The following is a 26,279-nucleotide window of genomic DNA, read 5'->3' as shown; positions in this document are numbered from 1 at the left end:
GCCACCACTTCATTACTTGAAGTGAACACCAAGTTGCCAATGGGAAACCTCTAGAGGGTATTTGAACCCAAGAAGATTCTGTATCTGCGCACCCTTTACCATTATGTTCAGAAGACCAGGGATAATTATACCAATAAAGTGCTTTTTTAGTTTGCTTTTGTTTTCTTGTGTTTTGCTTGGTAGTTAAGCAGATTGATTCTCCTTTATGTTCTTGCTTCTTCTACTAAGAAGGGTTATTTTTCCTGACTTAGTAAAGTTCTCAAGATCTGGAAGATTTCCGCAGCAGTGTTTCCCAAAATATGGTCCTTGAAACAAGGCTTGAGACGATCTACACTCAAAGGGTTCTATTATCTTTGGAAACCTCTTTTTTGTTGTTGGGAGTTTTTTGTTTATTTTAATTTATTGGGATGGAGTCTTGCTCTGTAGCCCAGGCTGCATGCATTCATGTGATCTAGGCTTAATGCAACCTCCGCCTCCCGGGTTCAAGCTATTCTTGTGCCTTAGCTTCCCGAGTAGCTGGGATTACAGGCGCATGCTACCACTCCTGGCTAATTTTTGTATGTGTGGTAGAGACGGGATTTTGCCATGTTGCCCAGACTGGACTTGAACTCCTGACCTCAGGCATTACGTGCTCATTGACCTCCCAAAGTGCTGGAATTACAGGCTTGAGCCACCGTGCCTGGCCTTGTTTAGTTTTATTAGAGACAAGTTCTTGCTGTGTTGTCCAGGCTGGACTCCAACTACTAGACTCAAACGATTCTCCTGCCTCAGCCCCTTGAGTAGCTGGGACTACAGGCATGCATCACTGTGCCCAGCTATTTTGGGGAACCTCTTTATGTCATCTTCCCTTTGGACAATCACTGTACAAGTTAGTATATGAAAAGTTTTGTTGAAGAAGCCAGTTCTTCTTTGTTTGACCCAGTTTTTTAAAAAATGTATGTGATCACAGAACCCTCATTTGTGAATATCAGTAGAAAATAATTAAAACCTTGTTTTAACATAGAAATTTGCTTAAATTTGTCTTTATTCAAAACAAATTAAGCAAATTTGAAGTCCATTACAGTGATTCACAACACAGTTTTCTATCTGTAGTGGTGTTGGATGGCTAAGCTAACTTTAAGTGTCATAAATTGAAGACCTAGAAACATTACTTACTGATAGTAATATTTCACTGTCCAGAAAAAAACAAACCAATTTTTAAGCAGAGAACTCTTAAGAAATGAACAGATATCCATACTCGTCTTCTTCACTTTGAGAAAAGACTTATGCTGGGTGCAGTGGGTGGTGCCTGTTGTCCCAGCTACTTGGAAAGCTGCGGCAGGAGTTCTGGACTGTAGTGCGGTATGCTGTTTGGGTGTCCGCATGGAGTTCGTCATCAATATGGTGACCTCCCGGGAGCAAGGGACCACCAGGTGTGTCTCAGGAGAACGGGTGAACGATCCAGGTCAGAAACAGAGCAGGTCAAATCTCCCATGCCAATCAGTAGTGGGATTGCACCTGTGTACTCCAGCCTGGGCAACATAATGAGACCCTGTCTCTGAAGAAAAAAAAAAAGTCATATTAAGAATCTTTATAATCTTGCATGCAATTTTAATAACATTATTTGGTTTTAAAATTTATAATCTTGCATGCAATTATAATATTTGGTTTTAAAATTCATAAATTAGGGACTACTGTGTTTTGTGTTTTTTTGTTTTTGCCTTTTGTACCCTGGAAAAGCATGTCCACTGATAACAAGGGAAGAGGTGTACAATCAAAGCTGTACAAATAAGTGTGCAAAATACATAGCCATTTTAGGATACCTAGTATGTAGGAAGAAAACCTTAACATATCTCAGATCATAATATGTTGTATTTTGATGTTCTACTATAAATGATGTTAACAATAACCTTGAAATATTAAACTATGTGCAGGTGATCCTATTTAAGAAAACGAATAGTAGATTATGTATTAAAATTATTTCAAAAATTTTATAAAATCTTGAAAAAATTTTATTAGTATTTTCTTTTTTCTTCTGATTTCATTCTTGTCACAAAGCATAAAATTTTTGAAAGGCTTTTTGCATAAAGAGTTACTTTTAGAGTTTCTCTGGAAAGCTTGTCTGTGAAATGACATTCTTTAAGGATTATGGAGAACTATGGCTTTTTTTTTTTTTTTTTTTTTGAGACGCAGTCTCACTGTGTCACCCAGGCTGGAGTACAGTGGTGCAATCTCAGCTCACTGCAACCTCTACCTCCCGGGTTCAAGCAATTCTTCTGCCTCCACCTCCTGAGTAGCTGGGACTACAGGCATGCGCCACCATGCCCGGCCAATTTTTTTAGTATTTTTAGTAGAGACAGGGTTTCACCATGTCAGCCAGGCTGGTCTCGAACTCTTGACCTTGCGATCTGCCCACCTTGGCCTCCCAAAGTGCTGGGATTATAGTCGTGAACCACTGCGCCCAGCCAAACTATGGCTTTTATAATTAGAAAGCAGCAAAGGAAGCACTGCTAAAACTTTTAAGCACTTATAACTCAAGCTATTAAGACCTTACGCAAGTTGAGCATCCCCAATCTGAAATGTGAAATGCTCCGAAATCTGAAGCATTTTGAGTAGCAATGTGACACTCAAAGGTAATGTTCATTGGAGCATTTCAGATTCTGGCTTTTTAGATTTGGGATGCTCAGCCAGTAAATCCGAAACAGTTCTGGTCACAAGCAGTTCAGATAATGGCTACTCGACCTATAAACTCAATATAGAAGCTATGACGTCTTGATGTTAGATAGGTAACTGCCTATTCTTCGTAACTACTTTACAGCATCAGTGCTGAAATATTTTTTACAGTGTGGAAGAAATCGATTTGTTTTGTGAACCAAAACTTCAAAGCTTTTTTTTTTTTTAATGTAGGATTAGCCATTATGCAAAACTTACTGGTCAAGCAGTTAATAAAATACACATATTCCATTGAAGAGTTTTGTACCTTTCAGTTTTTGTACATAACAAGGCAATTATAAACTCTGAAAGTTTCTTTGCTTCTTTTGATTGTGATTTTTTATTCTAATTTTTGTTTTATTTTTGAGACAGAATCTCACTGTAACTTAGGCTGTAGTGCAGTGGTACAACTATAGTTTACTGTAGCCTTGGCCTCCTGGACTCAAAAGATCCTCCTACCTTATCCTCTGAAGTAGCTGGTGCATGCCCCTACACCTGGCTAATTTTTTATTTTTTATTTCTTTGTAGAAAGAGAGTCTCACTATGTTACCCAGGCTAATCTCAAACTGCTGGGCTCAAGCAGTTTTCCCGCCTCTCCCTCCCAAAGTGCTGAGATTATATTCATGAGCCACTACATGCAGCCTACTTTCTTTCCTTCATAAATCTGCCAGTCTTTGGGAACTCATGTTAAAAATTCTAGAAGCTTTTCTAGCTGTAGTTTGAGCATCAGGCTGAACTTTCTCCTCTTTTGCAGTTTGCTTGTATTTTAAAAGCAAATCAGGACTGCACAGTGGCTCACACCTGTAATCTTTTGAGAGGTCAGGGTGGAAGGAGCACTTGAGGCCAGGAGTTTAAGACCAGCCTGTGCAACATAGTGAGACCCCGTCTCTACGAAAAAAAAAAAAAAAAATTTAAATTAGCCAAGCGTGGTGTTGCACACCTGTAGTCCTAGCTACTCAGGAGACTCAGACAAAAGGATGGCTGGAGCCCGGAAGTTCCAGGCTGCAGTAAGCTAGGATTGTGCCACTGCATGCCTGCCCGAGTGATAGAATGAGGCCCTGTCTCTTAAAAAATAAACAACAACAAACCTAGTCAAACTTTAAGCAGCTACTGTAGCTGTTGTACTTGGTGAGATTGAAGATCCAGTCCTGGAGTTCCTGGAACATCGGAGGATGTGATTCTTCCAGAATCTTTTTGTTGAGCGAAGACTGCCTCTTTTTGACTTGTGACGAGGCCTTACTGGAAAGAAAGGTCATGTAGACCTCCTTTGCCTTTTCCTGCATCTGCTTATCTTGCATTAAAAAAAATCTTTACATGCTAGCCAAAACAAAATATTTTCTTCATTGAATTTATTTTTTAAAAATTTCCTAAATTTTGTCATGCCTTCTAGGTCTTCCACCAGATTATCCAGGAAAGCCACCCGTTTGGCTGTGCTCTTGAGGCGCTGGTGGCTGCTGCCAGAACTGCTATTACTGTCATGGATGTATTTACTGGTTTATAGGAAAGAATATTATAATGCATACAGATGAAGAGATGTGTCAGGGAAGGGATGTGGAGCTTCCATGTCCTTTCCAGGTGTGCCACCCTCCAGGAAACGCCACACGTTCAGCAGCCTGGAAGCTCTAGTGTTGAAATAGTTTGACAGTAGATTGTGAATTATAGGACAGGCTATTCAACTTTTGAGCAATATGTATATAGAATATATAAGGGGCTAGTAAAGAGAAAGGTATGAACATTTGGAGGAAATGTAATGATTTCAGATTGTAGAAGGATATTATCAAGGATAACTAGAAGGATGTTATGTTGTTTTTTTAAAAGTACAGGCCGAGTGTGGTAGCTCACACCTGTAATCTCAGCACTTTGGGAAGCTGAGGTTGGGAGAATTGCTTGAGGCCAGGTGTTCAGTATCAGCCGGAGCAGCGAAGTGAGACCCCCATCTCTACCAAAAAAAATTAGCTGGGCATTGTGGTGTGTGCCTGTAGTCTCAAGCTACTTGGGAGGCTGAGGTGGGAGGATTCCTTGAGCCCAGGAGTTTGAGGATGTGGTGAGCTGTGATCACACCACCGTACTCCAACCTGGGTGACATAGACCTAGTCTCAAAAAAAAGGACAAATTATTATTGATGTTCTTTTCTAGAAACGACTACAGAAAGAACTGTTGGCTTTGCAAAATGACCCACCTCCTGGGATGACCTTAAATGAAAAAAGTGTTCAAAATTCAATTACACAGTAAGTATTTAATTTTTAAGGTGCTCTTTCTTTTATTATCAATAATGTATGAATGTTCACCCACTTTTTAAAACTACAAAATTATTTTCACATTTCGTTTTATTCTCTTTCACCAAGAGGGAAATACAGTAAACAGATCTTATTCTATGCATTTATATATATAATCAATTTTGTTTTACTATGTTATAAACATTGTTGCATAATTTGTAAAGCTGTTTTTAGACTATCTTTGGTACATTTTTTAAAAGTTTTGTTTAACTGAGTAGCAGTGACTTTGTGATGTGATCCTCATCTATAATATTAAAGAACTGTTTGGTGTGAGGTTTTATCAGATTAAAAATATGTATCTATTTAGGCATATGAAGAGAGTAATAGTCAAGAGGTATCCCATACCCTAAAAACATTAATTACATCCTGTACAGAAGGGCAGCTAAGTGAAAGTGTGACTCTCAGCAGTCGTTTAATAATTTTGTTAGACAGTGGTAAATGTTCTGAAATCGTGGAGAAATCCAAAATAATTTATCCTCCACTTAGAAGAACCTCTAAAAAGAAAAGGAAAAGTAGCCAATAGGATAAAAATTGACTATAAACCGACTTGTAGGACAAATGAGCCAATTCATCTATTTGGTGTAGTCTAGGTCCAGGGAGTAAAAATGACCAAAATTCATATAACTTACCCTTTCAGAAGGAACAGTTTTGGGTACCTTTGACTTTGGCATTTGTATCAGTACTTAAGACAGGGGTCAAAACTTTAAGAACAAGAATATTACAAATGGATGTATAGACTCTTTTGAAAAAAAAAATGTAATACACTTCTTTAACTCTGCAACAGTCACTTAAAAATATTGTTGAATTCTAAACTGATTTTTTGTGTATATCATATATAGAAAATATAAAACTCTTGTTCTAAAGCAACCAAAAGTGGAGCATACATTTAGAGTGGCATTTGTTGCATATTGTTAAACAAATGAAACTGACTCTTTTTTCATCCTGATGCAGATTATATCCCATTTTAATCTTTTTCCTCTCTCCTTTTATTAATCTACCTCAGAGTATCCTATAACAACTGTCCCTATAGTTCTCAAGGAAACTGATAATAATGAGATTACTACTTCTTTCATCCTTTATTTTTTTGGGAGGATGGGGAAAACACACAACATAATAATTTATAAAAAGTTAAAGAAACGTTTTAAATTTTTACAAATAGAAACGCTTTAATAGATTACCAGGTAGTTATATCACAAATTATAACAGCCAAAGCAACAATACCTTTATTGTAGAGTAAATCCTATCATATCGAGATACTGGTCAGGTAAGAATTTTTCTTTTAATTTATTGTAAATGAACCGTAAAATTTTTACCTTTGTGCCATCTTCTAGGCTATAAAAATAGTCTTATAAAGAATCAGATTGTTAAGAGTATATGAGATGTGGATATGGATGTGGAAGATCCATGAAGAGGATGATGATGAAAGCACATTAAGAAGCTTTCTGATGGGCACAAAAAGTAGAATGAAGAAGATCTGGTATTTGAGAGCACAACAGGGTGACTATAGCCAACAGTAATTTATTGTGCATTTTCAAATAGCTAAAAGTATAATTGGATTGTAACAGAAAGGATAACTGCTTGAGGTGATGGATACCTCATTTACCCAGGTGCAATTATTATGCATTGTGTGCTTGTATCAAAATATCTCATGTGCCCCATAGATATATACACCTACTTTGTACCCACAAAAAAATTTTTTTTTAGTTTTCTGGAAGAAATTTGGTAGCATATATTGAGACCTTAAAAAATATGAACACTATCCTGTTTGACCCACCACACACCATCCTAAGAAAGTAACGATCTAGAAAAAGACTTAGAACCAACTATACTAACTTCAACATTACTAATTCTAGGGATAATTTGGGAATAGTGTAAATGTCAATAATATGGAAAAAGTTTGTCAAGGCAGTGCAGTGAAATGGCATCACTTGAATTATAGTCTATAGTCAGCATGTAAGGTAAAAATTTTGTATAGTTATAATTACCTTTGAAAAATCCTTTAAGAAGACCTTATTGATATGTATCCTCTTTATTAATAAATCCACTAAAGCCAGTTTTTCCTCCAGAGTGGAATAGATGATTGTGTCTTTAACAACCATGATGTGTGAAGAAATAAAAGAATTCTAATGCTTAAACATTAGAATTAGAGTACTAGGTACTCACAGGTGTTGAAGAACTGAGACTAATTGAGAGAACAACACGTGTAGTCTCATCGCATCCTTACTCTGGGGCATATGCTTGTGATTGGAATCATAAACCCTGATGGTTTAACTTGATGTAATTTAAGTGTGCACAAAATGCAGCTACTTGGCTGCCATTTTGTATAGGCTTTGATGGTATAGGAAACAGCAAAATGACCAGAACGAAATATACCCCCAAAAACTTTAACAGTGGTTGTCACTGGGTGATTTTTATTTCTACTTTTCCGAAGTTTCTACAATGAACATATCTTACTTTTTTAACTAATAAAATCTCATTAGGCCTGGCATGGTGGCTCATGCCTGTAATCTCAATGCTTTGGGAGGCTGAGGTGGGGCGGGAGGATCCCTTGAGCCCAGGAGTTCAAGACGAGCTGGACAACATAGGGAGATCCCATTTCTAGTAAAAAAAAAAAAAAAATTTTTTTTAAGTTGGCTGGACGTGGTGGTGTGTACCTGTGGTCCCAGCTACCTGGGAGTCTGAGGTGGGAGTCGCTTGAGCCCAGGAAGTCAAGGCTGCAGTGAGCCCTGATTGCACCACAGTTCTCCAGCCTGGGTGACAGAGTGATACCTTGTCTCAAAAAAAAAGGGTTATTAGAAAGTACCATGCACAGGCCAGGCGCAGCGGTTCACACCTGTAATCCCAACACTTTGGGAGGCTGAGGCAGGCAGATCACCTGAGTTCAAGAGTTCGAGACCAGCCTGAACAACATGGAGAACCACCCCCTCTACTAAAAATACAAAAAATTAGCCGGGCATGGTGGTACATGCCTGTAATCCCAGCTACTTGGGAGGCTGAGGCAGGAGAATCACTTGAACCCAGGAGGTGGAGGTTGTGGTGAGCCGAGACTGCGCGATTGCACTCCAGCCTGGGCAACAAGAACAAAACTCCGTACCAAGAAAAAAAAAAGAAAGTACCATGCACAATGTTGACAGTTATGTTGTCTTTGACCTCATGTCGTATCTGCATGTCATGCAGATATTACGAGGATTGATGAGATACCTGGTTAGCTCTTTATTTTTAAAAGCTGTGCTTGTTTGCATAGGTCACAAGTAAATTTATGTTGTGTGTCCTCAAATTGCCATATAAACAGAACGAAAGACCACCATTTTTCCTGGGAATATTACTCTGCCTAGTAGATGTGGGTGGAAAATCAAGAAAGGAATTTCGAAGATTAAGAAGGACCTAATATATAAAGAGATAGTTTTTTGTTTTGTATGCAGCTTTTGCATTGCATTTAATTTACCATGTATTGACTCTGAGTCAGGAATGTGCTAGGTTTTTTACTTATGTAGGGTCGTTTATCTCCAACAACGCTATAAGGTGATTATCTTCTGTTTTATTATTGAGGTAGTTAAAACTGGAGAGATAACATAACTTGCTCACACAACGAGTTAAGATTAACTGTAACTGCCACTTCAGTATAATTTCAGTTATGACTGTTTAATTTCACTATAAAATGTTGTCTCTTGGGTCTGTGGTCGTATCTTTTATTACCATGTATGGTACTCAGCATGCATTCTTAAAATGAATAGCCATGCTCTTAAGAGTCTGTATACTGTAGCTGATTTCTTTTAGAGAATAGGTACATTTGTTAGTTTACATAATCCTAAGTTCACCGTATGCGTGATAATGACTAGAATCCCAACACTGTGTTTCCTTTCTTCCTTTTGTTTTCTTGTATTTTAAGTACAAGAAAGTTTAATACCTGAAAAGTTCAAGAGAATTGCCTAGGTGCACAATAATTATAAGTGACAGAGATATAATTAGGAACACATTGTTAATGACTTCAATTCACTTTTGCTTCTAATGCTGCCCTGTTATCTTTGCTGTCATTATCCCTTATTCTTTCCCCCATCTTAAAGAAAATAACAAGAAATAGTGTATACACTATAAATAACACATTTATGTTTATGATTGTTATATATGAAAACAAAGTAGGCTTGCATAGATGCCATAGAAATGGACTTTATTAAACAATTGAAACATAGTGAGAGATAAAGAAAAGGCAGTACAAAGCCTTGCTTAATTGTCAGAGTAAGTGGAATGATGTCAATTTAGCTCCCCTTACCCTGTTAATCTTTTCTAGAATGTTGATGAGAAAAATAAATCTGACAGCTACGGTTCTCTGTAGTCATTGTCTATACGGGTTTCTCCATGGCTTCCACCAGTAATAATCAGAAAGACAGTTGATTAGTTTGATGTTATGTATAGAATACTTAATATCAGCATTGTAGAAATGGTACTTTGAAAAAATAAGGTAATGTAAATCAATTAGGAAGAGCCCAGGCTTGGGTGTCAGTGCACCTTAGTTTGAGATTTGTTTGTTTATTTTGAGACAGTCTTGCTCTGTAGCCCAGGCTAGAGTGCAGTGGCATGATCTTGACTCACTGCAACCTCTGCCTCCCGAGTTCAAGTGATTCTCCTGCCTCAGCCTCCTGAGTAGCTGGGATTACAGGTGCACGCCACCACGCCCAGCTAATTTTTGTATTTTTAGTAGAGACCAGTTTCACCATGTTGGTCAGGCTGGTCTCAAACTCCTGACCTCGTGATCCACCTGCCTCAGCCTCCCAAAGTTCTGGGATTACAGGCGTGAGCCACCGCACCTGGCCTTGGGTTTTTATTTTGTTGGCTTTTTTAGACCTATCTTTTGCTAGCTGTCTGACCTTGATCTGGTGGTTTCACCCCTGAATGTCAGAGAAGGTCATGAGAATTAACAGTGAGAGAGTTATTGGGAGGCTGGCATGTGCTGTTACACATAAACAACTCTTGTCCCAGTGCTTAGTGTACAGGAAGTATTTGGTGTCCTCTTTTCTCCTCCTTACCCCAGTATCTTAAGTTTTTAATTTGCCTTTTCTATTCTAGGTGGATTGTAGACATGGAAGGTGCACCAGGTACCTTATATGAAGGGGAAAAATTTCAACTTCTATTTAAATTTAGTAGTCGATATCCTTTTGACTCTCCTCAGGTAATTGCCTTGCTTTAAATTTTTTTTTGTATTTTTAGATAGCTAAATGCCAGAGATGTTTGACTCAGTAAAAACATATAAATCATTTATACGTATGTAGGTGGATTTGTTATTTCCTTGTTCGTAATATAATCAAGATACGAACATTACACTTAATATTGGGATTAGGGCTTTACTGCATTTTGCGTCTAAAATTGTTTGTTTCTTATCCGTAAATACTAGCAGAAAAGGGAATAGAAATCTAACCAGGCCTCTAGGCCAGGGGTCCCCAACCCCTATGCTGTGGACTGGTACTGGTCCCTGGCCTGTTAGGAGTCAGGCCACACAGGAGGTGAGCACCATTACTGCCTGAGCTCCGCCTCCTGTCAGATCAGCGGTGACATCAGATTCGCATAGGAGTACAAGCCTTATTGTGAACTGCACATGCGAGGGATCTAGATAGTATGCTCCTTATGAGAATCTAATGCCTGATGATCTGAGATGGAACACTTTCATCCCAAAACCATCATCCAACCCCCAACCCCATCCGTGGAAAAATTGTCTTCCACCAAACCGGTCCCTTGTGCCAAAAAGATTGGGGACCACTGCTCTAGGCCATTGGAGAAGTTGGCATTTTGGAATAACTGGAGGCACCTCTCCTAGGTCAGATGATAGAATCACACGGTGAAGAGAAAAGTTCTCTGTTGGAAGGAGTACTTTGATTTTGCATTGACATGCTGTCTTTGCAGCCTTTTAGTACTGGAATGGCAGAGTACATCACCAGATGTTAAATATCTAAACATTGGCCCAAAGTCTGTTTATTATAATTTGATGCCCAGTCAGTTTAGTTAATAACTTAATACTTAGACAAGGGATAATGGTGGTAGAGGAATGTTTTTTGAGAGCTGTTTAACTATGGTAAATGATTAATCAGAGATTAGAGAAAGGAAGACTGTAGGATGACTTCCAGGTTTCTGGCTTGGTAATATAAGTAAATGAGTTACTATAATTACTTATTCTTCAGAGAATTATTGTAACGAAGCACTTCATTTTTAAAATTTGAGGCTTGTGAGATCCGTTGGCTAAAATGATAAGACGTAATGCCAACTCTCTCTAGTATTGCTAGCAAATGAGCTATTCTGTAAAATAGCACCATATACCTGAAATATTTCCCAGATACTGAAAATTTAGCTTGTAGGTGCTGAAGTGTACTATTTGGGGGAAAATCTTATTTCATTGCCACTTTAAACAATATACCAAACACAGCTTAATCTTTTGTTAGTTATGTAAGAGAAGAGATAGAAGTCAGTTACTGTATCATGCTATAAGTAAAGAGGTAATTATTTTAAAGCATAGATTTAAATGGATACTGACTCCTTAAGTTCTAAAATTTTCATGTGAGCAGAAAACTACTAAGACTTTTAGGACTTATTTTTATCATTTTCATAAAAATTAAAGTGAAAGGGATTATGCTGTTGTGACCACCTCTTAATGTCTATAGTAAGCATTTGTAGACTATAACAAAAAGTCAAAACAAATATCTTCTCTCCAGAAGATTGTCATCACTTCTGTTGTTTTCTGGCTGGTCAGCATCATTTCTGACTATAAATGTGGAGACAACTGGATCTCAGTCTGTTTTCATCAATCAGCCTATTTGTCTACATTCATCTAAGTTCATTGATGGTATGGGAAGGAAGAATATTTCACACCAACTCAGAAGCTTTTGACTAGGGAGATATTGGGGGAAGGCTTACTCTGGGAACTTACCAATTTTTCACCAGAGGAAAATAATATTTCTATAAGCATGAAACCAAGTCAAAAACGTGCTCTCTAAACTCTTTCCTTAATATTGAATTCTAAATCAAATATCAAACTTAAACATTATGTTGAATTTCTTCTTTAATATTTCTGTAAGTTAAGCATTTGTTATAAATTCTCCCTATCATCCTACTTCAAATTCATTTTATCCTCCTTCCCTGATTTTATTTCTACCTGCTCTTCTAACATTGGTGTTATCCAGGTTCTTTATTCAGCACTGTGTTACTCTTCTCACTCTTCTTTCACCTTCAATCACTTTAAGCAGCTAACTCAGATCCACAGCTCTGGGAACACCTCTTTTTTTAAGGCTTAATTTCATACCATTGTTGAAATACTTGAGTACCTCCAGACATCTCAAATTTAACACAACTAAATTTGACCTTTCCAATAACAAAGCACATTTTGTTTTTCTTTATCCTGGGTTACTGTCCACCTATCTATTTTGTGTTCAGTTTTTCTCTTTTCCACACCCCTCCTTTCTACATTTGAAAGGTAGCCCACTCTTTTCTTAATGTCAGTGCTGTAGTGTGGTTTTTTGTTTGTTTGTTTTTGTTTTGTTGATTTTGAGACAGAGTCTCACTTTGTCACCCAGGTTGGAGTGTAGTGGCACAGTCTTGGCTCACTGCAACCGCTGCCACCTGGGTTCAAGTGATCCTCCCATATCAGCTTCCCAAGCAGCTGGGACTACAGGTGCATGCCACCACACCCAGCTAATTTTTATATTTTTTGTAGAGATGGGGTCTTGCCATATTGCCCAGACTAGTCTCGAGCTCCTGGGCTCAAGCGATCAGCCCACCTCCTTGGCCTCCCAAAGTGCTGGGATTACATGTGTGAGCCACCATGCCTGGCCTAGTCCAGGTTTTTATCTTTTAATTGAACTATTACGGTAGCTTTTAGTTCTTTGGATTCCTATGCATCCTTTCACGGTGCCATTAGATATCTTTGAAGGCACAGTTATCTCATTGGTTACATACCACACACGTGCACATACACACACACACACACACAGACACCCCCCAACTCCACCGCCCCCCACATATACACACACACAGCTTCACTCCACCATCCCCAGAATTCCCCACCCCCTCACAGTAAAACCTCTTAATGTTTCTTTATTTCCTGTGGAATCAAGTTTTTAGCCTGGCATTCAAGTCCCTGTGTAGTCACATCCAAATATAACTTTTTCTGCACCTGCATGCATTCTTTATGGTAATATTTCTATAGTACTTCATAATTTAACTTCCATTCTGATTTTGTCTTCTAACGTCTTTTAATGAAGTGGTTAGGGGAGGTAGATTCATCCTCATTTTATATGTGAAGAAATTGAAACTTGTAGAAGTGAAGTGCCTTGTTCACATTTTAATACCTAGTTTATAGACCAATTAAGACTCAAACCCAAGTCTTTCCTTTCCTCCTTTGCCATACTGCCAATTAGATGAGAGTACCAGTATGGGAAAAAATGCCTATTTATCTATGTAGTAATTTTCTCTCTGAAAGTGAAAGAGTATATGTGGAATGAATGATACCTTTGAAAGCTCTAAGCCAATTATTCTCGCTCTTTTTGAAATATAAGGATTCCTTTTTTAATTTACTGTTTGGTGGGGTGGGTGGGGTGGAGACAGAGTCTCCCTCTGTCATCTGCCTGTGCTGTGGTGTAATCATAGCTCACTGCAGCCTCCAACTCCTGGGCTCAAATGATCCTTCCACCTCAGCCTCCAGAGTAGCAGGGACACAGCCATGTGCCACCATGCCTAGCTTGGTTTTTTTATTTTGTTTTTTTGTTTGTTTTTATTTTTTTGAGATAGAGTCTCTCTCTGTTGCCCAGGCTGGAGTGCAGTGGTGCTATCTCTGCTCACTGCAACCTCTGCTTCCTGGGCTTAAACCGTCCTCCCACCTCAGCCACTCCGAGTATCTGCAACTACAGGTATGCACCACCATGCCCAGCTAATTTTTTTTGTGTTTTTGGTAGTAGAGACAAGGTTTCGCCATGTTGGTCCAGCTGGTCTTGAACTCCTGTCCTCAAGTGATCCGCCTGCCTCGGCCTGTCAGAGTACTGGTATCATAGGCACGCCCAGTGAGGATTCCTTTTTAATATCAGTTAATTCTGTAGCCCCTCACATGGCATAGAGGTTGTATATTCTAATATCCATTGATTGGGAAAATGGCAGCACTACTGTTAGGCCAGTAATACTTCAAAATTTTTTAAAAGGTATTTATACATAATCTGTATAGTTTTAACATAATTATAAGGAGTCAAATATCAGTGTTTGATGGGCTTATAGACTTCAAGATTTTTCCAATAACTGAAACTCTCCAGAGATCCACTGCCCTGGGAAAGTGGCTGGAACCAGTCCTCTAGGGCAGTAAAATTCCCCCAAAATTTTATTTGATGAAACTCTGTAGCATTAGCACTTGTTAGATAAATTAGTCTTTCATCTTTCTGGCTGGGCATGGTACTCATGCCTGTAATCTAGGCACTTTGAAAGGCCAAGGCAGGTGGATCACTTCAGCCACCTGCTGTTTGAGACCAGCCTGGGCAATGTAGGGCAACCCCATCTCTAAAAAAAAGAAAGAAAAAGAAGTCTTTCATCTTTCCATGCAATGAGCAGTACTGAGTTTATCACTAGTTACAAGAGTAGAATTTGGAAAATATTTCTAGAATAGATCAATCTCATTGTGAAATTACTGCTTTTGTACCTTTAAATGAGATCGGTAAGACTGTTACACACTATTATGGTTTGTTGTGTTTTTCCTGCTACCAGATATATTTTATGTCTCATGTTGTGTCCTGCCTTATAATGAAAAAGTTACCTATCAAATATGTTTGGCTCAGTCATTTGCCTTAAAAGAAAGAATAACAACAAACAATTTGTCAGTTAATATGGAAACAGACATGAGGCATCTTTTCATCACTGCTTGCCACTAGTGTACATTTACTGTCAGCCATACAGAAAGTATCTTTCTGTATACATATTCTGTTTTCTTATGCTAGGATACGGGTAAATGGTTGGTTAATTCAACATGTATTGGGCATGTATTGTGTATCAAATACTGTTTCTTGAGAGAGGGGAGAGAGTACAGAGATTTAAAAGGCATTGGGCCTGCCTTTAAACAGTTTATAATCTGTTTAGTATTCGGATAGGTAAATATTCATTCCATATTTCTTGAGGATGTATCATGGGACAAACACTGTGCTGGGTGCTGGTAATTCAATGAGGGCCAAAACTGCAACAGCAACAACAATCTTGCTTACATGGAGTTTGCATTCTTGTGGGGAGAGACAGTAAGCAATGAGTAAAATACATATAGTATGGAAGATGGTGGGGGAAAAGTACAGAAGGGGAGACAAGGGTGTTGAAATACTGAATAGAGTCGTTGGGAAAGATTTCACTGAGCAGGTGACATTGGAGGAGAGATCTGAAAGATGTACAGGAGTAAACCATTTGAAAGAGTTGAGAGAAAGAACAGGTGAAGACAAAATGCAAAGACTCTAAATCTGGAATATGCAGGACAGGTCCCTGGAGTGTTGTATAAACAGGAAGGGGAGTGTAAGGCCGAGGTCAGTGTATTAGGCCATTTTTGCACTGCCATAAAGAAATACCTGATGCTGGGTAATTTATAAAGAAAAGAGGTTTAATTGGTTCACATTTCTGCAGGCTGTACAAGAAGCATAGTGCCACCATCTGCTTCTGGTGATGGCCTCAAGACGCTTACTGTCATGGCAGAAGGTGAAGAGGGAGCAGGTGTCTCACATGGCGAGAGTGGGAGCAAGAGTCAGTGGCGAGGTGCCACACATTTTCAAACAACCAGATCTCACGAGAACTCATTCACTGTTGAGGACATCACCAGGCCATTCATGAGAGCACCCACCCCGAGTGACCCAAACACCTCCCACAAGGCCCCACCTCCAACATTGGGGGTTACATTTCAACATGAGATTTGGAGGGGACAAATATCCAAACTGTATTAATCAGAGAGATCATTTGGGCTGGAGGGGTCATCACGGATTGTATAGGACATTTATAGCCCGTTTTAAGAATTTTGACTGTTTACTCTTAGTGAGATGGGGAAGCCTTTGGAAGCTTTTGAGCAGAGGAACGATGTAGTCCTATTTAAAGTTAAAAGGAACAGTCTGGTTGTTGTATGGCATATAAACTGTTCAGGGCATAAAGGTGCAAGGAGATCAGATAGGCCATTAAAGTAACCCAGGTGAGAGATGATGGTGACTTGCACCAGAAGGGTAGCAGTGGACGTTTTGGAAGATGGTCATGTTTTGGACCTGTTTTAAAGGTTGAATCAACAGGATTTACTAGTGGATTAATTTGGAGTATGACTGAAGGAGGAGTCAAGGAAGACTCCATGATTTTTGGCATATGCAACTGTACACACAATTAACTGAAGTGTGAATTGTATGCCTTGGGAGCAAAAGGGAAAGCAACCAATTTAGAATACTCTAAGGGGGGCAAAGAAAAACTTACTTGAACTGGTAGAACTGGGCCTTAAAGGACAAAAAGAGTTTATGTGAAAAGTATAGGGCAAGGTGTGAAAGGACTTGGCCTCCTCACATTTGTGAGGATAGGCTCTTGTAGTTTTATGTATCGATATATGGGGGATTACAGCAGAAGATGAGAGAGGAAGGTTATTTTGGGGCTCATCAAAAAGGATCTTACAGTGTGAAAGAAGCTTGACGTTTCTATCATAGGTATTAGGAGGGATGGCCCATCTCCGTCAAAACTCTGAAATCTACAACTGGGCATGGTGGCTCATGCCTGTAATCCCAGCACTTTGGGAGGCCAAGGCAGACAGGTCACTTGAGGTAAGGAGTTGGAGACTAGCCTGGCCAACATGGTGAAACCCATACTAAAAATGCAAAAATTAGCTGGGCATGGTGGTGTGCACCTGTAGTCCCAGCTATTCGGCAGGCTGAGGCAGAAGGATTGCTTGAACCTGGAAGGTGGAGGTTGCAGTGAGCCGAGATCGTGCCACTGCATTCCAGCCTGGCGACAGAGGGAGACTCCATCTCCAAACAAAACAAAAAAAATCTCTGAAGTTCTCAAGCTTAGTATCTTGACTCTTACTACTTTTCCTTTCTACATCCAAGAGAAAGTTCTTCTATTCCTTTACATATCCAGTATTTGTACCCCTTTCCTCTGTTAAAGCGTTCTATTTGAGTGAAACAAATCTGAAATACATCTGTATTATATTTATTTATTATTATTATTACTATTATTATTATTGAGATGGAGTCTCGCCCTGTCGCCCAGGCTTCAGTGCAGTGGCACGATCTTGGCTTATCACAGCCTCCGCCTTCCAGATTCAAGCAATTCTCCTGCCAGTAGCTGGGATTACAGGTGTGCACCACCATGCCCAGCTAATTTGTTTTTGTATCTTTAGTAGAAATGGAGTTTCCCCATGTTGGCCAGGCTGGTCTCGAACTCCTGACCTTGTAATCTGCCCACCTCAGCCTCCCAAAGTGCTGAGATTATAGGCGTGAGCCACCATGCCCGGCCACTTTTATTTATTTTTTATTGAGACAGAGTCTCACTCTGTTGCCCAGGCTGGAGTGCAGTGGCGCGATCTTGGCTCACTGCAACCTCTGCCTCCCGGGTTCAAACGATTCTCCTGCCTCAGCCTCCAGAGTAGCTGGGATTAGAGGTGTACACTACAACGCCCAGCTCATTTTTGTGTTTTTAGTAGAGACGAGGTTTTGCCATGTTAGCCAGGCTGGTCTGGAACTCCTAACCTCAAGTGATCCACCCGCCTTGGCCTCCCAAAGTGCTGGGATGACAGATGTGAGCCACCGTGCCCAGCTTTATACTACCTTTAAATGTCCCAGTTGTACAGGGTTGTTATTTTTGAGATTTTTTTTTTTTTTTTTTGAGATGGAGTCTTGCTCTTGTTGCTCAGGCTGGAGTGCAATGGCGTGATCTCAGCTCACTGCAACCTTCGCCTCTCAGGTTCAAGCGATTCTCCTGCCTCAGCCTCCTGAGTCCCTGAGATTACAGGCGCCCACCACCATGCTCAGCTAATTTTTTGTAGTTTTTAGTAAAGACAGGATTTCACCGTGTTGGCCAGGCTGGTCCCAAACTCCTGACCTCAGGTGATCCACCCACCTCGGGCTCGCAAACTGCTGGGATTACAGGCTTGAGACTCCATGCCCAGCCTTGTTTTAGAGATTTTTAGCTAATTTTTGATGAAAACGTCTTCAGTATTTTAGAAATAGGGAAAATGTTTATTTTAGAGGGAAGAGAGGGAAGGGGACAGTGTCTCTTTGATTTGAAGCTATTTTGTTGCTAAGAGTGGTGCTGAAAGTACAATTGTCTTGATTATAAAGCTTTAGAAGTACTGAGGCAAAAGAGTAATTGCCTTCCTCTTCATCCTCATTCCCCACTCCTATTCATGCCTCCTTACCATAGACCCTTTTCCGTTGCTCAAAACTCATTCATTGCAGAGATCCAGAACCTATCTTCATGATGTCCTCATCTTGTCTTTTTTTCCTGGACTGGTTTTCATAGGGTGATGTTCAAGCTTTCCAAAGTCTTTGAATAACAATTTTTATTGTCTTCAATTGTCAAGCATCTTGGACACCTGACAAGAAGGTGAACAGTGAACCCTGTTCACTGAAGCCTGGGGGGTCACGGAGAAAGAAGATAGAGGATTAGATTAGTAGGCTAAAAGAACATAGAATATAAAGGGAAGAGAATGATTACCATCCAAGGCAATCCAAGTTTAGTTTTGTGTGTCCAATAATTTTGTCTTTGCACTATTGCTGCATGTCACTGGTTATTATAGAATATCAGGGAACACTTTGGATGCTTGCTGGTATATATGAGAGGACTAAAAAGAGAGAATTGAATTGAAAGCTATGCTAAGATTCCAATCTCCAGTCATTTTAATCAAATACTATTTATGGTAGACTACCTATATGTAATATATAAATATCTGATTTAGTTTCCATTACAACAGTAAACTGATTGCTTGTACGTTCAGTTTATGTAGTTACACATTAAGTACCATCATCTGCATTAAGTACTATCTTATAATAATTGTAATCAGAGAACATATTTTCCTCATACTGTCCCTGGAAAAACCTTGGTATCCATATCGTAAATTGGCTTTTATAATTATATTCTGTTTTTTACTGCTCATTTGTATATACTGTGTTTTGACCTAGCTTGACACCATATTAGGTGATTGACTTTCTAACTACCTCTACACCTCTAATCTGAACAGTAGGGTGCCTCCTTTGTGGTAAGATCTCAGTACCATAAGGTCTTTCAGTATTGGGCTTGATGTTTGAAAATTCTTGAATTTCATATTAGAAAGTTACCTGATATCCATCCTTTGTTTTTGTTCTTAGCAATAATGCAGAGGTTTTTGGTAAACTGTATTTTATATAGAAGTGTACAATTATAAGTCTACTTTCAATTATTGATTTTTATTAAGTCATTGTAAATATTGGTAACTATAATATTGAGCTATTGAGCTATTTCTCTGACTACACCAAAATGAGCGGGGGGGTTTTTTTTTTCTTTTTTTTTTTCTCCCCGAGTCAGGGTCTCACTCTGTTGCTCAGGCTGAAGTGCCATAGGCTATCATAACTCAACTGCAGCCTCAGACTCCTGGCTCGAACAGTCCTCTCACCTTAGCCTCCTGAGTAGTTGGGACTACAGGAGCATGCCACCACATGCGGCTAGTTACTTTTTTTTTTTTTTTTTTTTTTTTTAGGGATGGGATCTTGCTTTGTTGCCCAGGCTGGTCTTGAACTCCAGGGCTCAAGTGATCCTCCTACATTGACCTCCCAAAGTGCTAGGATTACAGGTGCGAGTCACCATCCCCAGCCCCTGTTCATTCTTATTTTTGATTTTTATCACTATGGTGGCTTTCAGTTTAGATTTTAGTAGTTTTATGAAAGGCACTACATTCACAGTACCCAAAAGTTACCCTGCTTAAAATTTTAGGTTGGTTGTGGGATAAACATACTTACCTCCAAAATGATACATACCCTGAGTACAATTATTTCTCTCTTAGCTCTCACTTGCTTTTGAATAAACCGTACTGCTTGGGAGAAGTTTGGAAATGTAGTAATAATTAAAGACTGCTTCTAGTCTGCTTGCGGTGGCTCACACCTGTAATCCCAGCACTCTGGGAGGCTGAGGTGGGCGGATCACGAGGTCATGAGTTTGAGACCAGTCTGGCCAACATATAGTGAAACCCCATCTCTACTAAAAATACAAAAAATTAGCCAGGCGTGGTGGTGTGTGCCTGTAATCCCAGCTACTATGGAAGGCTGAGGCAGGAGAATCGTGTGAACCCAGGAGGCAGAGCTTGCGGTGAGCAGAGATCGTGCCATTGCACTCCAGCCTGGGCAACAGTACGAGACTCCGTCTCAAAAAAAAGACTGTTTCTGATGCATTCAGAACTTCAAACTTGAGTCATATACGTTAGGTCTAAGAGCCTTTTGTAAAACTGTATTTCCATCAGATAGTTCCTTAAAAATCTGTAATTCCATTTTACTTAGTGTAATTTATGCAGCGAGGAATGTCTGTGGTCTCCGTTGTTGGCTGTTCATATGACTGCTTTGAATAAATTCTCAAAGTTCCTATGGTTTCAAATGTATTGTGTTCAGGTGTTTTGTCACATCAGTTCTAGTTAGTTTTATCAGCTACTTGAGACTCCAGAAAGTTTTTTTTTGAACTTTAGAAACAGTTTAATAATTTCTTGTTTGTAGAAACTACTTGACTGCATTAAAAAACTGAAATGTTCACTTTCTCCTTTGGCTTGTAGTGAGTATTAAATAAATGAGGATGGCTAACAGTATGCAGTCGAAGAAATTCTGCCTTGGTTACTCTCCCCATGCAGAGAACCAGATTAGCAAAGTTTATATTAAAACCATCTGTGGGGCCAGGTGCAGTGACTCATGCCTGTAACCCCAGCACTTTGGGAGGCTGAGGTGGGTGGATCACCTGAGGTCAGGAGTTCAAGAGCAGCTTGGTCAACGTGGTGAAACCCCATCTCTACTAAAAATATGAAAAATTAGCTGGGTGTGGTGGCAGGCATCTGTAATCACAGCTACTGGAGAGGCTGAGGCAGGAGAATCACTTGAACCTGGGAGGTGGGGGTTGCAGTGAGCCAAGGTCGTACCATTGCACTCCAGCCTGGGCAACAAGAGCAAAACTCTGTCTGGGGGGAAAAAACAAAACAAACAAAAAAATCTGTGGAAACTGTGCTTATTTGTCCCTTGTATGAATGAACTATTGAAAAAAAAAATTCCTTTTATTTCAGAAATTCACCTCTGGCATGTAAATTCACCCTTTCTATGTTTACAAACTTCTAAAATTCTGTATCTGGCAGGTTAGGTCCTAGGGGTTACCTATTATCTAATATATGCAAATAATTAATTCCCCTGGTTTTGGTTGCTAAAAGTTTTAGGCTTCCTGCATTTGCCCTGCATGCAGTATGTTAAAAAGCCCCTGCTGTTTTATTTAAAGGTTATTGAGATCTGAATTATTTTTTATCTCAATCCCCTTCTACTTCACAGTTGTTTCTGTCGTCTTCATTACTGGTTCTAACAAAATGTCTGCTGCATCTGCTGTAGGTGTTTTCTACTGCTACTCATCACTTTTCTTTCTCTTTTCTCCTGAGTTCCTTTTGGTTCATGTCTACTTAGTGGCTCTCAGGCCAAGTGATTTAGTTTATAACCTTTTCTCTTTAGGAAAAATACTGCTTTCCTTGTGCTCTGAATTGGCTGGGCGAAACATGGTGTGGTAACCTTCGTGTTGCTATTTTCTTTAAAGGTTGGTGATTCAGTTTTGCCAAAGAAGATAATTTGGCTGTTTTTTGGTTTTTTGGCACTTTCAGATCGCTATTCTTCTTGACTTCTTGATAGAGACCTTACTGGGAAAAATATCTTTTTTTTTTTTTTTTGAAGATGGAGTTTCGCTCTTATCACCCAGGCTGGAGTGCAATGGTGTGATTTCAGCTCACTGTCACCTCTGCCTCCCAGGTTCAAGGGATTCTCCTGCCTCAGCCTCCCAAGTAGCTGGGATGACAAGCGCGTGCCACCACTCCCAGCTAATTTTTTGTATTTTTTAGTAGAGACGGGGTTTCGCCATGTTGGCCAGGCTGGTCTCAAAACTCCTGACCTCAGGTGATCCACTCACCTCGGCCTCCCAAAGTGCTGGGATTACAGGCATGAGCCACACCGAAAAATATCTTAAAAAAAAATAATCGTGGCCAAAGAAGAAACTCTTGGGTATTGCTTGTGTTTTAATGAAAATATCCTAATTATCAAATGGCTTTTTATGGCAAAATGAATACCCCAAGGCATATATCCGTAAGATTTGTAAACTCCCATTCTGTACATCTACAACACATGGGAATATCAGATGCATATGATGTAATAAACTATAGTTCATATTTATTAAAAATAAAATTTCACTAAAAAACACTTGTGGACAGACTCCAGTGTGGAACTATAAGACCATTTAAGCGTTTGTTTTCTTTTACAGAACAGTACTTTTTTTTTAGCAAAAAGTAATTAAGAGGGTACTAGCACCGATAGATGTAATTGAGATAAATGGCATGCTTAGAGCATAGCCATTACAAAGTCAAAGTCCTTTCAGGGAGTCTTCTGCAGTTAGGTAGGATTAGTGACTTGATTTCTCTTATTTTGAGACGTTACTTTTGTTTTTTAGCTTTTTTTTTAATTAGTGGGAATGGAGGGTTGATGTCCAGAATTTAAAGAAAAGAAATACATGCAAATATGGAAAATCGTTCCTTTGGGGAAAAAATGCTTTTTGCTGTCTTATCTAGTCTTAGTCAAGGAAATATGTCCCATAGGTTAATATATCTGAAATATTAGAAGACTCCTACTCATATGAAAGACTGCTTTATTAACATGTAAATCTTTGTAAAATTGTAACAAAATCAGATTCATAGCTAGATATTGAAAATATGTATAAAACCTTAGCTTATGGTAATTTCCTATAACATATTCCATATTAAACTATAGCATACCTTATTCTATTCATATTTACCTCACTGGTTCTTTTTTCTGCTCTATAAAGAGAAAAAAGGGTATGCCTAAAGCAATACTGTATATCTTTTATTGTTTGTGCTACAACTTAAGGTAAGATTTCTCCTTACTGATATTCTGCTGTACTTGGTATGAGGCGGTTTGCAGGGCTGAGAGAGATACTGTAAATCTGATTTAGGAATCGTTGGTTTATATCTGATGAGTTCTATAAAAATCTCATCATACTTACTAAATCAGAATCTGTGAAAGTAGGACACTGGAATTTGTATTTTTAAGCAGATATTCCAGCTATGTGGTTTTTTTTGTTTTGTTTTTTTGTTTGTTTTTTTGGCAAGGTCAGGAATTAGGAATTACTGCTAACTTGCAGAATAAATACAGTACACAGTGTAAACATAAGACTTCTGCTTTCTTTGAGCAACTTTGGACTATGCTTACAGATTCCTCAGGATACATGAATTTATTCTCCTGCCTATTTGCTTAGGTAAATAAGTTTAAGAAAAACTACTGTAAGATATTTGTTGAATTATTAGAGCAAAGGAATGAAATAATAGATTTATTACCATTCAAAACATTGCTGAGACAAGAAAGAGAAAGGAAAAGTAGTGTTAGAAGAATTGAGTAAAAGGAAAAGGACAGTAGAACTGCAAATTGGGAGACTTGGTCAACTTTTGTATTTTTTGTCTAGGCACGTAGGTATTTACTGATTAACAGCTAGTAACTTGCACTCATCATAATGGATGTGTAAGTTTAGACGAGGTGGAATGTATAACAATCATTTCCCTTTGTCACATGCACCTTAGAGCTAACATTGTTAACAGGTAGTAGTAGTAGGAGTGTTCCTACCACCTGTCATTCATATTTTCCCAAAATTGAATATTTTTGTTTGGAATTTTAACATACTTGATTTTTATATGCAGAGAGCAATGAAGAGAATTTGAAAAATCATTCTTATAAATGTAGTTGTCTTTCACTAGTGAAAAATACGTAGTAGTTTAGAATTTTTAAGGATAATTTATCAAAAATAACAGAAATAAAAAATAATGTGGCTTCTTTTCCCTACTACGTGGTTATTCATTCAGTGAAACCAATACTTACTGAGTTAATGAGAGTAAACAAATAAGCAGTTGTTTATCATGTTCCTGGCACTGATTTTGGTGGTTTTTTGTTTTTTTTTAAATAATGAATACTTGTTATATGTGGAGAATATTTTAGTTTTTGGTAATAGAGAATATTTGAGTTTTAATGGAATTTTATTCTCTCTTAGGTCATGTTTACTGGTGAAAATATTCCTGTTCATCCTCATGTTTATAGCAATGGTCATATCTGTTTATCCATTCTAACAGAAGACTGGTCCCCAGCGCTCTCAGTCCAATCAGTTTGTCTTAGCATTATTAGCATGCTTTCCAGCTGCAAGGAAAAGGTAGGACTTTTCAGAATTATTCCAGATAGTATCTCTTCTTCTTTCAGTTTAAGTAGATAAACAATTTTAATATGTAATTCTTTTTATTTAGAGGAAGGACTTATGCTTTTTATCTTAAAATTATGGGGAATTTCATGTTTAGTAATAAATTCAAAAGTTATTTTGATACCTTTCATTCCAAATAGAACTTTTACATGTTGAATGGGGTAGAAGCCAGATTTACTGTTTTATATTTTTTTAAACAGGAAATGTACGGTATGTTCTTAAATCTGATTTTATTCCCAAAAGCATGCACAGGGTAAACGTGTACAAGAAATTCTTTTTGTAGATTTCACAATGGAAAGCCTCAGAAAAGTGCATCATAGCTTCCTTCTCCCCTCTGCCAGCTCCCACCCTATCAACCTGTTTCAGGAAATTTTTCAGGAACCAGAGCTTTCCTGTCCTAATGATTAGGTTGAAGGAGGAAGACTAGTTTACCAGTAGAATTTTCAGGACGTTTCTTCCTGTTCTCCTTTATTAATCCACAGATTCTATGTCTAATGGAAGTGGGGGGAGGGAAAAACAGAAAGAAAAAAATCACTTATTAAATTTAAAATGTAGGCCAGGCATGCTGGCTCAACACCTGTAATCCCAGCACTTTGGGAGGCCTAGGCAGGTGAATCACCTGCAGTCAGGAGTTCGAGACCAACGTGGCCAACATGGCGAAACCTTGTCTCTACTAAAAATACAAAAATTAACTGGGTGTGATGGTGTATGCCTGTAATCCCATCTCCTCAGGAGACTGAGGTGGGAGAATCGCTTGAACCCAAGAGGTGGAGGTTGCAGTGAGCCAAGATCACGCCACTACACTCCAGCCTGGGCAACAGAGCGAGGCTCCATCTCAAAAAAATAATAATAAAATAAATTTTAAAAATATATATATATAAGTTTAGGATACCCTTTAAATGTGTCTGAATCCTCTGTGCACTTCTGACCCTCTTGTCATTCCTGCTTAAGGGTTAGTATAGCATAACATTTATGTATTTCTACATTTTAAAACCCCTCTTAAATCCCCATGAGGGTTTCCTTTTGCATTCTGTTTTAAACAGCTTTGCCCTAGAGGTTAGGGAGCTATTTGTGTTTTACAGTTTTCTTCCCTTTTCTCCAAGTTGAACTGAATGTCATTTTTAGTAAATTAGTATTTGGAGAACTTTTAAGATAATAGTTCATTTTTAAATGATAGGTTATTTAGAATCTGAAGCACTCTAAGCCACAGCATGTGAAATAATGGGTTAAGTTGGTTTTTTTTTTTTTTTTTTTTTTTTTTTTTTACTCGTTTGTTGCTTATTGCTGTTATATTTTCTCCTCTTACCCAGCCCCAACACACAGACACGTTTTAAACTTTTATGTGTAGGGCAAAGCAGTTTGTGGGTACAAGGCCTTCTGTGTTCCTGTTATGCTTAAATACTGTAGAAAGGTGAGATGGTAACGACAGGATTTAGTAAGAAAGTTATTAAGAGATGAATGTCAGCAATATCTGTACATAGCCTTGCTTGTGCCTCATGACTAGATTTTTACATTTCAATATAATGATTTATTATTAAAAACTAGAGAATGACTATATTCTGTATACTTCCTTCATCTTCCTCTAACCCTCACCATTCCCCTTACATTCTAGTTGTCTGCTAGTAGTGTTTCTCACATACTTAGTATAAGACTAATTTTTCCATTTAAAGCAGTAATAAACTATATTTTTACTGTAATAGTTGTATAATATGTTTAATCAAGATGATAATCTGGAAATCAAGATTTCCGTGAAATACGATAAAATTCAAAAAACATTTACTAGGTACCTAGTGTGTGCTTCTTTTACTGTGCTAAGTGGTAAGTTACAAAGATGAAGAGGAAAAT

The 26,279-nt window shown here is 38.6% G+C and overlaps 1 protein-coding gene and 1 pseudogene across 2 annotated transcripts in view; one reads left to right on the top strand and one right to left on the bottom strand.

The window, feature by feature from the left end:
• Positions 1–26,279, top strand: part of UBE2W (ubiquitin conjugating enzyme E2 W) — a 73,292-nt gene that overhangs the window by 33,933 nt on the left and 13,080 nt on the right. For both annotated transcript variants that reach the window (XM_025393318.1, XM_025393317.1), the window contains 3 exons: positions 4,828–4,919; positions 10,032–10,134; positions 24,234–24,389. In XM_025393318.1, the coding sequence (XP_025249103.1) occupies positions 4,828–4,919; positions 10,032–10,134; positions 24,234–24,389 (351 nt within the window). The remainder of the gene's footprint in view (positions 1–4,827; positions 4,920–10,031; positions 10,135–24,233; positions 24,390–26,279) is intronic.
• On the bottom strand, positions 3,348–4,427 carry LOC112629783 (annotated as a pseudogene).

This window comes from Theropithecus gelada, chromosome 8 (genome assembly GCF_003255815.1).
Source record: "Theropithecus gelada isolate Dixy chromosome 8, Tgel_1.0, whole genome shotgun sequence".
Classification (NCBI taxonomy): domain Eukaryota; kingdom Metazoa; phylum Chordata; class Mammalia; order Primates; family Cercopithecidae; genus Theropithecus; species Theropithecus gelada.
The sequence above is the reverse complement of the archived record's forward strand: the minus strand, read 5'-3'. Positions and strand labels throughout refer to the sequence as shown.